The following is a 13272-nucleotide window of genomic DNA, read 5'->3' as shown; positions in this document are numbered from 1 at the left end:
AAAAAGTGTTGTACTTACAAAAAGTGAGTGTTCCAAAATTTTAAGAAAGATTGCCAGAAGTTTTATAAAAACATCAAACCTTTCCCTTTATACACAGATACCTCAGTGGAGTCAATGTTGACTCTTGTGTTTCAATAGGTTGAGAAAGTAGTTATGCACAGATACCGCATTGTAATAGAGTTAGTATTATTCAAAATAAAAAAAAGTGTTGTACTTACAAAAAGTGAATTATTCAAAATAAAAAAAAGTGTTGTACTTACAAAAAGTGAGTGTTCCAAAATTTTAAGAAAGATTGCCAGAAGTTTTATAAAAAGTTCCAAAATTTTAAGAAAGATTGCCAGAAGTTTTATAAAAACATCAAACCTTTCCCTTTATACACAGATACCTCAGTGGAGTCAATGTTGACTCTTGTGTTTCAATAGGTTGAGAAAGTAGTTATGCACAGATACCGCATTGTAATAGAGTTAGTATTATTCAAAATAAAAAAAAGTGTTGTACTTACAAAAAGTGAATTATTCAAAATAAAAAAAAGTGTTGTACTTACAAAAAGTGAGTGTTCCAAAATTTTAAGAAAGATTGCCAGAAGTTTTATAAAAAGTTCCAAAATTTTAAGAAAGATTGCCAGAAGTTTTATAAAAAGATGAAAGAGGATTTTGTGTTGCTGCCCAAGATCGAACTGGGGACCTTTAGTGTGTAAGACTAACATGATAACCACTACACCACAGCAACAATGTTGAAGTCAAGATCACTGACTAATTTAATGTTAAAAAGTTAGTTTAGTTCAAGGAATGTGGGATTACATTGAATAATAGGATTACCTTTTAACCAGTAATGATCATTGAAATATGAGATTGCCTTCTGTGTTTTCTGCAGATTGTGAGAACAAAGCATCCAAAGTTTTTCCAAAAAAAAGGAAAAAAGTGTTTCAATAGAAAGCATCCAAAGTTTTTTCTAAGGTTGTCCTCATCTTAGAAATTTTACCAATTGCAAGATGATGTGGCATACTTTTGTGTAAAATAATTTATTTATTTTTGTTGCTTACATGTCCTGCAAGCTTTATTTTTTAAGAAAATTTGTAAAGAACATTGCAAAAGACAAAGAAAGCTGTCAAATCGTAGCAAAGAGGTCATTTGGCAACTCTCATGTACTTTTTCTTTACTTATTATTATTATTATACATTTATTTATTCATTTTATTGAAAGTAGAACTTTTTTTTAGAGGGAAAGAATATTGTAAGGATGTAGAAAAAATAGTGAAGAAATTACAAATTTAATGATGTAGAAGTAGGGTCCACATTTAAAAGTGATAGAATATTGCACGGATCAGGATAGCCTAACATACCAGGAGGTTTGATATTTCACTCATGAAACTCTTCCAAAAATAAAGTTTTTGACAGAACAACAAAGCATCCAAAAATTTTCAAAACTTGTAGGAGGTTTGCTATTTCACTAGACCAATGATGCATCCAATGTTTGTGTGAATCTAAGCATCCAAAATTTGTCTATACATAATAGGGGGTTTGTTATTTTACTTACAAAAAGTGTTCCAAATTTTTTTTGAACTACACATAGCAGGATGGTTTGCCATTTCACTTACGAAAGACTGCCAAAACTTGTTTAAGAATATGAAAGAGGATATAATGGTGCTGCCCAGGATAAAACTGGAGACCTTTATTAGTATGTAAGACTAACGTGATAACCACTACACCACAGCAACAATTTTGGAATCAAAGTCACTGACTAATTTAATGTTAAAAGGTTAATTTAGTTCAAGGAATGTGGGATTACATTGAATAATAGGATTACCTTTTAACAAGCAATGTGAAATCATTGAAATATGATATTGCCTTCTGTGTTTACTGCAGATTGTGAGAATAATATTAACATGTTCAGCTGGGATATATATATAAATAACTATATATTATTTTATATATGTAAATATATTACTGTTGTTGTAATTGTGTATGTATGTATGTATTTAAGGGTAGTTCAAAAATGAGAACATTTTCCTCTTGCAAAAAGTGATTATTGATCACAACTATCTATTAAGAAACATACCATTTATTATTTATTGGTATATAGTTTGTGAGTAGTATAGTTTCTTAATTATTATATCTAGACCTATGAGGAGTAGTCTTATTCTAGAGGGCGGAGAAGAATCTTAACTCCATGTTGAGGGCGAAGAGTCAAAACCATTAAGGGCGAGTGAACATAATTGGGAGAGAGGATGAAGGTGTAGCGCTGGAGGATCATGGTGAGGGCTATCTTCACTTCAAGTATGGTGAAATTCAAGCCAACACATTTGCGAGGGCCAGTGCCGAAAGTGAAGTACGCCATGGTGTTATTCTTGGTTGCATTAGCCATCCCTTCTGCAAATCTGTCTGGGTTGAACAAGTGGGCGTCTTCTCCCCATATCTCTGGGTTATGGTGGACTGCCAAAACTGGGATGTCTATCTCCACTCCTGCTGGGATTGTGAGTTTCCCAATTTTGGTTTTCCTTTTGGTTCTTCTGAGGAGTGTGAGTACCGGGGCATATAGCCTGCTGGTTTCTTGGATTATCATGCTCATCTGCATTATTGTTTAGACAATCTAATTAAGCTAGTTGAATGATCGAAATTGTAATTCAAGGTTGCCATCGCGACCCTTCCACCGTATACGGTGGCTTGGCCAACGGGTGGTAATCCCGTCTGACTTGTGGTCGTGGTCAGAGAGTTACACTAATGGGGCTTATAAGGGTTATTCGCTCAAGAACGCCGCGACAATATGCAAATGCACGGGGAACGACAGCCCCTTGCTGCGACGTCTGTCATCAAGGAGTTGCATTTGGCCCAGTGGGGGGCAAGGGAAGCCATCATCCGCTCCCCTATGCTCGACTAAGGGTTGAGTAGGGGGACGTCACAATTCAATTGTTATACCATGGACTTAGGGTTTATCTTGTATTGTGGACACTGGTCCAAAAATTATGTGTCTATGGTAGTTGATATATTTTGTATATGCAATTAACAGTTTATGTGCCTATATAAATAAACTGAAGGCACATAACATGTTAACTCTAGAAACTATTAATTGGTACAAAATATATATATTAACTATAGACACATAATATGTTAACAATATGTTATGGGCCTGTAGTTAACACACTATGTATTTGCAAGCACATAACATATCGTTAATATATTATGTGTTTGTAGTTAACATATTCTGTACCAGTTAATAGTTTATGTGCATAGTTATCATTTTATGTGTCAGTAATTAACATATTATATGCTTTCAATTTGTTTATGGACACATAAAATGGTTAACTTGTAAGTAGAAAATATATCACACGGGTTATTTTAGATGCAAGGTAGATTCTGGTCCATGGTATAATTTACCAATCACAATTGGGATGTAAAGAAGAGAGAATTTACTGTCTTTAATCGTTGAACGGCATCAGGCTTGGGATTTTCTTGACCGCATATTTCAAACACTTCTTTTCGTGCTTTTTCCTGCCAATCAGTGTGGATTGCTAAGACAACAATAACCCAGGCGAGGAGGCTGTTAGTTGTCTCGTGTCCGGCAAAATGGAATGTTTTGCATTCGTCGATGATGTCTTGTACGGAAATGCGGTTTTCTTTGTCAACATGGTGATGGAGTTTCAGAAGTGATCCAAGAAAATCACTCCCCAAGCTCTCTACTTTTCCAGACTCTGCCATCATAGCTTCTCTTTTCCTTATGAGCTCAGTGATTGATTCATAAAGAGAACGCTCAATCCTGTTTGATTCCATGTCTTCGTTCAGCCTCAGAAGTTTTCTGCAATATTATTAGTTCTGTTAGGGTAAGCGCTTGATTTTAACAAGTTATATCAAAGTCAAGTCATAGATTTGAGTCCCAATAAAAAGTAAAAACTGTGCAGTACAATTAAAGTTGTCAAGTGCTTGGGAGGTGGGGGAGAATTGTTGGCAATGTTGCAGAAGGCGCTAGGCACTAGTTGGACACCCAAGGTAGCTCCTAGCACATAGTAATCCGAGTATATCGTCGCCACTTTTTCCAACTCAAGGCTAGGAGCTGCCTAGCCGAACACCTAGGGTGGCGCCTAGGGCATAGTAATCCGAGTATATCGTCTTCATTCTTTCCACTCAGGACTAGGAGTTGTTAGACTATGATACTCTCAAACTAGTCAATTGCATATGTTAGATGATTTGTTGCATACATGGCTGGAGAAATATAGAAAAGAATTAGCCAAGTAGGCAAAAAATCACTCAGCCGAGTTGAGCGCCAACTTGGCCAAGTTAGGCACCGACTTGGTAGAGTTAGGCGCTCAACTCGGCCGAGTCGGCACCTTTGGTGCCTAGTTGGTCCATTAGTCGGTTAGCCCACTAAATAATGCCTAAAGCTGAAATTGTCTCGGGTTAGGGGCTTCGATTTTTACAACATTAATTGTTGGGCGGGAGTTGGTGAAGGACCAAATCCACCACTCTATCCCTCAAAATGTGACTAAAGAATTATTAAACAGAGGCAATCTAACACTAAATTATTAGGGAATTGTTGGACAGAGACCTGGTCTTCGCTAGATAATAATTGATCTAAATTATAGTTACAAGTTTAATTATATTGCTAACTAGAGCATATTAATTAAAGAAATTGGGAATCGTACTCACTCGATGCCAAAAAATCGAGGTCTAGTAATATCTCTGATTATGTTGGCTGAAAGTTTCATCAGCATTTCAAAGATGTTTTTCCCTTCCAAATAGCTACTTCCAAAAGCTGTCTTTGAGATCACCTCGCAGGTTAAAAGCCTGAATTCTTCAGTCACTTCAATCTCCTTCCCCTTTTCTTGTTCATGTTTCCATCTCTCCAACATCTCTTCCACACTTGCAACCATGTCTGGAGCCATATCCTAAAAACCACCCAAAACATTAGAACAAATCAAATAAAAAGTTTGCCAAGGATAGAATTAATTAATATTGTTGTGCAGAAGTCAGAAAGGCCAAGTCCAGCACCAAGTAATTAGGGGATTATTGGATAGTGACTTGAAGGGTTGAATTAATATTGTTAGGCTAAGGCCAGAAAAGCCAAGTTCAGCACCAGGTGATTAGAAGATTATTGAATAGTGACTTTCAAGGGTCAAGTCCAACACCATGCCTTTTAAAAATGTGGTGTTAGACTGTTAGTTGCTAAACAGGTATAGAGAATTAAATTTGCGTCTTCACTATTAGCTAAAATTTTTGGCGCTCTTAACCAGTGATATCAGATTAGATGGAATTAAATATATTGCCTTCAAACTTTCTGCATGAAAAGCTTGGGTGGCTAGTTTTCTTAGCTTTGACCATTTGTCACTCTCTGTCATTGCAAGTCCATCCCCCAACATCCTCTTTGGATCACCTTCAAGTTTAATTTTGCCGAAGGATCCCTCTTTGTTGCCTAGTACCTCCCTGATCAGCTCAGGATCAGTCACAACCATTTGTGGTTTAGGGCCAATCCAATGAAGAAAGTTAGCCCCTGCATGCATAAACACAATTAAGAACAACATCCAAATTGACATTTTGCTTGCTTTGCTAAGGATAGTTTAATGGTCTCAACTAAGAATTTAAAGTGATAGTAAAATTATTGTCAGTCGCAGGTTGGTGAAAGACAACGGCTGCTAGGTCCAGTACCAAGTGATTAGGGTATTGTTGGACGGGCTAAAATGGTCAAGTCTATCACCCTGCCTTTCGAAAATGTGGTGGTATACGGAAATAAAGTTGCTCATTCACTATGAGTTATAACTTCTAGCGTTGTGGTAAGCGCTTGATCCTAACAAGTGGTATCATAGCTAATAGGTCAAAGTCGTCACGAGTTTGAGTCCCGCTATGCAATTAAGGCTACAAGTGGTATCATAGTCAAGCCAATGTCACAGGTTCGAATCTCAGCTATGCAGTTAAGGCTAACAAGTGTTGGGAGGGGAGAATTGTTAGGCGTAGGCCCGTGAAGGACCAGCACCATAACACCAGGTGGCGGTGGTTAGGGAGAATGTTGGGCTAAGTCCAACACCTATAAATAAAGTTGCGCGGCACTTGATCCGTGTTGTATATATATTATGTGTCAACAATCAGATCTAGTCTACCAAATTCCGGCATCATCTAGAGCCTAGTTAAGGAAAACAAAGACAACAAAATCATGCTTAAACACTTGTAAACCACATACCATATAACTTGATCCATGAAAAGTAGTGAGGATGCACCCTAGGCAAGATATCATGTGATATTTCCATGGCACTACTAATGGATTGCATCCTCATCTGAATTACCTCTTTGGTATTTCCATAGATAAACTTGTAAGAAGGGCCTTTGATTCCCTGTGATCTCATAGCATATCCTACCACAAATGGAACCCATATCACTTTGTATGTAAATCTTGCAGCTATTAGTAAGCACAAAGAGATGAAGAAAGATGAAACTATCATTGCAGTTGAAACTCCTATGTCCATTGCCCCTTTTGCTCAATGATATAAGAACTAGGAGAACTCTAACCCATATATATAGAGAGAGGGGGAGAGAGAGAGAGTAGAGTTCAGGTGCGGCTGCGCCTTAACGTGCCGCACCACTATGTATACAAATATACACCAATGTTAGGAAATGCACAACACAAATATGCACCATTAGGTACGTATCGTCAAAAAACACATCAGGCCACTAGGTATGCAAATATACACAGCACAGTATTCGGAAATGCACAATTAGGAGCAGAGGAGTTATGATGCATTATTTTGGGTGTGTTGTGTGTTTTTTGGTGTTTTTGTGTATTTTCATTATTTTGCACTTTCTAACATTGAGTGATGTATATTTATATACATAGTGGTATATATCGCACTGATCACACGAAAAGGCACGACCACATTTGAACAGATTTATGTATATATATACACACACCCATTAATGGGATGGGAATCCCAATGGCTTTAATTTGCAGTTTTATGGATGACATAAACTACAAAGGTAAATGCAAGTTAGGTCAAAAACATCCATCCATACGAATAAATAATTAGGAAAAAGACAGTTTTAATAATCCAAGCAAATAATCTTGCAATTCCTCAATTTTATGCGCATGTCACTACATTTAACCATTGAGTTGTCAAGATTGTGGGATACAAATAAACTACCTAGGAAAAATGGTAGTTTTTATTTTCTAATATTGTAGGCCCGCAAATAGTTGATTGACTCTCTCAATTATATGCATCATTGCATTCAGTTTGATCTTTGATCGACTTGTTACGATTGTGGCGAAATTAGTTCCCAAGGTGGCAGAAACTAGTTAATTTTGACTATTAAATGTTCAAAACTATAATTAGTTATGTTTGCAGATTGCAATAATCTAGTAGGCAAATAATTGACTCACTCTCTCAATTATATGCATCACTACGTCTAGTTTGATCTTTGATTGAGTTGTCAAGATTGTGGCGAAATTAGTCCCGAGGTGACAGACGTTAATTTTAACTATATTAAATACTCGAAACTATAATTACTTTATGTTTGTAGAATTACTTGCAATTTTCTTATATTGTTTTTAATACGCACTTTAATTTCTAACTGTAAAATTAATTTTATTACAGGGAAAAATGTTTTAAAATATAATCTTAAATAGTTAAGGACTTAACGTTTTTACTTTTTAACACTTAACCGTCAAAATTAATATTTTTTGTCATCTTGGGAATTAAATTTGTTACAACTTCAGCAACTTAGGCACTAAATACAATGAAAATTTTAATTGAAAGACTGAATTGACTATTTTTTTTCAACATTGAAAAACCAATACTACAATTTTCCCAACTAATTAAATACTAAGCTCATTCTCATAAGAAAAATGATCATAATTAATAGATATCATATCGTTGAAATATATTGCTATGATGTATGTGTACTTCACAGGTGATTAACTTATTATTATTATTCCTTTAAAAAAAAACTTATTATTATTGTTAGTTTACCTTTTATGTATCATTCTTTTAAATTTTATTTTTAATATTAGTTTATATATGGACGACATAAGCAAGATATTAAAGGTCGGCAACTGATCTGATAAACAACGTTGGACAACGAGAGGTTTATGTCTTCTTGTGCCATTTGGAGATTTGTTTACTACAAAAGAAAGTGACAACTTAACTGAAATATGTGTCGTTAATGATTTTATATATATACACACACACAATGAAACAAAGTATTATTTAGTTTGACTTCTCTCCAGCTCTCTTTTTGTTATTTTATTTTAACGAGGTGTTAAGATTTGATATTACAAAGATGTGCCTGCGTCAACTCTTTGTTTTTCTCAATTTTTCATTTTCTCTAATTTCCTTCCTTTAGTTTTTATTTTCTTAAAAAAAAACTCTTTAATCAATTGATGGACATATTGAAAATAAAATCCGGGAAGAGGAGAACAAGAGTGACCCATGACAAGCTTGCAACCATCTCGGCTTCAGCCTTGGGCGCCCAGCGCTCCAAGGTCGACTGCCACCTCGGATCGGGCATGGGTGGCCTCGGCCCTCGGCCTGGTGACTCATCGGTCAAATCGTATTCGCCCACCCTATTCGTGTGGAGCGATTATGGGACCATCCTTAATATATATTCCTTCATAATTGTTTTGTTGAGACATTACATTTACCTCGTAATCTCATTATAGGATTTATAGAAGTCCTACTACTATTACAACAACAACTAATAGGCAAACTTGAGTTATTAGCTTGAATTGCAAGTTTTAGCATATCTAGATCAGTAGTTATACCGTGGACCATGGTCCACAATGCATTGTGGACCATGAGTCATGACTGATATTGCAGTTGTGTTGAACGGATACTGCAATTGTGTTGAACGGATACTGCAGTTATGTTGAAAGGAAACTGCAGTTGCGCGGAACAGAGGCCATTTCATCGGTCTGTAAATGCAGTTGTGTTGAACTGATACTGCAGTTATGTTGAACGGATACTGCAGTTGTGTTGAATGGATACTGCAGTTGTGTTGAACGAATGAACGGCCTCTGTTCCGCGTAACTACAATTTCCTTTCAACACAACTGCAGTATCTTTTCAACACAACTGTAGTATCCGTTCAACACAACTGCAGTATCAGCCATGACCACGGTCCACAATGCATTGTGGACCATGGTCCACCATATAATTTGCGATATCCAGATAGGTATTGTTATGTTAATAATGTTCAAATTTATTTTATTATATATTTTACCTATGCAATGCAACTGAATCAATAATATTATTGTAAACTTGTAGAGATAATGAAAAATTTTTATTGCATATATTCATTCTTTAATTATAAATTATTTAGTTTAATTTAATTGTTTAACATGAGCTAAATAACTTTTTTTTTTGTTGAAAATGAGCTAAATAACTAAATAAATGTGTAAACACAAAAAAAAAAAAAAAAAAATCAAATGCATATTTACCCGTTGTAGATTGTTATAAAGTTGTAAAACCAATAATAATAAACACAAAAACAGTAGTTATTAGGATAGGGCGTTCACAACCGTGCAAGTTATTCAATTGGACTAGATCCTAATGTTTAGTCAACATTAGGTAATTAGTTGCCTTGAAGAAATCTTGGTACAAGGGTTCTTAGTCCTTTTGTTGCCCAATTTAACAACTCATACATCATCTCATCTAAAGTATTAAGTGAAAGGTTGATTCTGCAGTAGCCCAAAGGGCTCCTGATCTCTAGACCAGACTAGCATTTGAACGTCAAAAAAGAAAAAAAAAAAAAAAATATATATATATATATATATATATATATATATATATATATATATATGTTTAATTTTTTAACATAATTATGTGTTTACATGAATTTTGCAGTACTTACACAATTATTTTTGTGTGGACTATGGTCCACCACACAGCTGTGTAGCTGTGTGGATCATACTATCAAATAATGTACTTTCAATATAAAAATAATATACTTTTAGTATATTAAAAATGTACAATGTATTTAGGAGATGTACATTATTTGTGTACTGAATATATAGTGTATATTTAGTACACAAATAATATATATTTAATGTATTAAAAATGCATTTTTTGTTATGGTCCACACAGTAATTTGCCGTACTCACACTTTGTTATTAAGTTGGGCTTGCTCTAGCCCATTCTGCCAGGCCTAGTTTCTTTTTAAAAAAATTGTGGGCTTGCTTGGTTTTTAACTCATTTGCAGTCAGAATCAGTTCTTATGGATTATGATTATGATGATTGATACAAAATTAGAATTGAAGAAAATACGGACCACCAATAAGCAGGCCAATAGTTATGGCAAATTATGTTATGGATCTGGTTCTTGCAAGATAAACTCAGATCCATATTCACAATTTAAAAAATACGTACATAAAAGGCATTTCTAAAATGCATTTGATATTTTTAAAAAAATGGATTGGCCGTCTTCTCCTGTGAAGAAGGTAGTGGTCGCCTTCTCCAGAAGCTAATTTTTTGTATTTTTTTTTATTAAATATCAAAGGTATTTCAAAAATGCATTTGATGTGCGCATTTTTGGAAAATAAAAAAATAAAAAGTCAAAAAAGTTTGAGAAATGCGTTTATGACGAACACCTGCATTTTCCAAAGATGTTTTTCATATTTTTGTAAAACTTTTGAAAAAGATCATATTTTTGTGAATTGCCCCATCCCTTCACATTTCTGCCAATTTCCCAAGAAACTATTGTATTTCAGTCAATGGCTTCAACATACATAATAGGATCAGATTAAAGAAACATATATCAGTACAAAATGCAACAAACAAAACATGATACATGAATGCAATGCATTTGATCTGATGAGCTAGCTACCTAAATACATGGATCTCTATTCTCTAGACTTGCTTTTGGCGGAGGTTCTTGAAATAAGATTTGGGATTTTTCTCAAACTCAGCCCTCCCCATTCTCCCACTCCCCCCGGGCGCCTTCATCGTCTTTCCGGTTGCCTTTCCACGGCGGCGGCCGCCCCTCACGGCGGCGCAACCGCAACAGCAGCAGTAGCACCCCCCGAGGAACAGAAGAAGAAAAAAGACGAAGTAGTAGTAGTGCTTGTAACCTCGGACCCAATCTTGAAACTTCTCCACCACGTTGTCGATGAGAATGTCGGCTATCATCTCTTTCACCTTAACCTGAATCTGTTTCGCCACGGTTTCTGACCCCATTCCTTTTATCTTCTCCTTCACACCTTCAACTAAGCTTACTATCACTCCCTCCATTCCTTTTAGTTTCTGATCTTAGGACGAATTGAAGCGATCTACTTATGAAACGATCAGATGTTGGGTCCGTACAACATAACATGCTAAGCACAGACGCTCTAAAATTTCCCTAACTTTAATTTGCTTTTTCTTTTTCTTTCCCATCCACTTTTTCTTCTGCTTTTATCTTTCATATTCATAATTTATATTTTCTGGGCAGCAGCATCAGAGTAAGCATTAAGCAAGCGCTTCGTATTGGTTCCGTACAGCTTATATGACCCACAAGTTTTTATGAATCTGCAATTTGCCTTTCCCACTCACATGCACCCGCCAGCCGCCATTAAAGTCAATTGTTATATCATGGACCACAATGTCCACCTTAATTTAAAAATTATGTTTATAATTAATACATAGGTGTGTTTTAATTAACAAATTATGTGTCTCTAAATAAAATTAAAACATATATATAATATTAATAAGGAATATACTCCGACCTACGATCTGCGGACGACCCTTTCGTACTAGGGACGTGGTTGGATACTTATTGCCTTGAGGTCGGGTCCATTTCTTGACCCACGTACAGCTTCTGGCCAACATGACCTAAAGGTTTATCGAACCGATGGCTCGATAAGTTGTTCGCCTATTCTCTTGCCCTTCTTATGCTCGGTCCCGACTTGATAAACCGGTGGCGACCCCGAGCACGCTGGTGTTCAAACTGATCCTAAAAGGCATCCTGATATATTTCTTACACGTGCTCGGGTCCCCTTCGCTGACCGAATTACCAAGTACATGTAGCACACGTGACGCACATGCCAGTCTCTCGGCATGTGTCTTCAAGATCTCCTATAAATACCACGTGAGGCGTTTATGGAGGGGACCTTTTGGCAATTCTCATACTATTGTTACCGGTTTGGGAACCTCCAACCATAGCCGTCTCTTTCCCGAGCCCCACATTGTTTACTAAAAGATATATGATCGTATTCTAATGTACTTACTGACTACATACTAATACAAATACTTGGTGGAATTTATCACATCAAATATATTAACTACAACCCATAAATATACTATTTAACATATTATATGCATGTACTTAACATATTATATGTATTTAATTTATTTGCAAACACATAATCTATTAAGAGTTCTACTACATGTACTTTCAAATCTTACTCTACAAACACATAATCTATTCCTTGATGTGGCGGACACTGATATACTAATTTTTCATGTTGGTCCCAATGTATAGTGTTTACATCAAGATTTAATGTGCGGGAGTACAAATTGAAAGTAGAAAATAGGAATACATATAGTATTTTTCATCTAATAATTATAGACACATTGCAACGCATAATCTGAATATTGTTTGGACCAAAATCTACAATGCAATGTGGATTTTGGTTCATGATATAATTTACCTATTAAAGCTACTAGCCTTCCAATTGTTATACCATGAATCAAAGTTTATATTATATTCTGAATCCTAGTCCAAATATTATGTACTTACCGTTAACATATTTTGTTCTTACAATGTACCAAATTTAAAAACTATATGAATGCGCGCGTGCTCATATATATTCATTTATTGTGAAACACTTTATTCTTTATAAAGTAAATATCTATTTTATATAAAATTTAATCTTACGACCAGTAATGTCACCCCAATCACTACACAGAGTATGTAGTTGACTAGTTAGTCGTATACTCGTATATGAATATAATAATGAAAAGAAAATGAAGCCATGAGTAAGACATGATTCCATTTTCTCCTCTCACAGGAAGACCAAAACACAGAGTGAAGAGGAAAAAATCTTCAACTGAGAGATGAATCCGATATTGACTACAGTGGGAGCAGTGGCTGCCGTTGCCAAAGTAGCTTCGACGGCATACTACTATGCAGAGCATTTTGGAGTCCTTAATAGAGAATCAAAAGCCGATCAAGCAGAAACAAGATCAGTGGAAGCTGCGGAGAAACAATCTGCTGATGTTGGGTAAACTACTCAATTCCATCGTTTGTTGTCTTGCAAATTTGGAGATTCATAAGTTTTTTTTTTTTTTTTTTTTTTTTTTTTTTTTTTTTTTTTTTTTTTTTTTT

The 13272-nt window shown here is 35.5% G+C and overlaps 2 protein-coding genes and 1 non-coding gene across 3 annotated transcripts in view; 1 reads left to right on the top strand and 2 right to left on the bottom strand.

Annotated features, from left to right (window-relative positions):
• Positions 1–656: 656 nt before the first annotated feature.
• On the bottom strand, positions 657–729 carry TRNAV-UAC. The gene has a single exon. It is a non-coding gene; the product is annotated as a tRNA-Val (tRNA).
• A 1361-nt stretch (positions 730–2090) lies between these two features.
• Positions 2091–6439, bottom strand: LOC116005309 (cytochrome P450 CYP749A22-like). The gene is made up of 5 exons (XM_031245579.1): positions 6165–6439; positions 5257–5480; positions 4640–4878; positions 3410–3791; positions 2091–2567 (listed from the first exon to the last, which is right to left on the bottom strand). The coding sequence occupies exons 1-5, from the start codon at positions 6421–6423 to the stop codon at positions 2136–2138; spliced, it is 1536 nt and encodes a 511-aa protein (XP_031101439.1). The 5' UTR covers positions 6424–6439; the 3' UTR covers positions 2091–2135.
• A 6477-nt stretch (positions 6440–12916) lies between these two features.
• Positions 12917–13272, top strand: part of LOC116004532 — a 6288-nt gene continuing 5932 nt past the window's right edge. Inside the window, exon 1 of the mRNA XM_031244622.1 lies at positions 12917–13168. Coding sequence (XP_031100482.1) covers positions 13002–13168 — 167 coding nt within the window. The 5' untranslated portion in view covers positions 12917–13001. The remainder of the gene's footprint in view (positions 13169–13272) is intronic.

Source organism: Ipomoea triloba, chromosome 14 (assembly GCF_003576645.1).
Source record: "Ipomoea triloba cultivar NCNSP0323 chromosome 14, ASM357664v1".
Classification (NCBI taxonomy): domain Eukaryota; kingdom Viridiplantae; phylum Streptophyta; class Magnoliopsida; order Solanales; family Convolvulaceae; genus Ipomoea; species Ipomoea triloba.
This window is presented reverse-complemented; position numbering and strand designations above follow the sequence as displayed.

Excerpts from the sequence above, each read along its gene's own strand:
- LOC116005309 (XM_031245579.1), bottom strand. The coding sequence starts at position 6,423 with ATGATAGTTTCATCTTTCTTCATCTCTTTGTGCTTACTAATAGCTGCA. Across the intron at positions 5,481-6,164 it reads TTCATGGATCAAGTTATATG|GGGCTAACTTTCTTCATTGG; the intron begins GTATGTGGTTTA and ends TTATGCATGCAG. Across the intron at positions 4,879-5,256 it reads TTCATGCAGAAAGTTTGAAG|GATATGGCTCCAGACATGGT; the intron begins GCAATATATTTA and ends GGTGGTTTTTAG.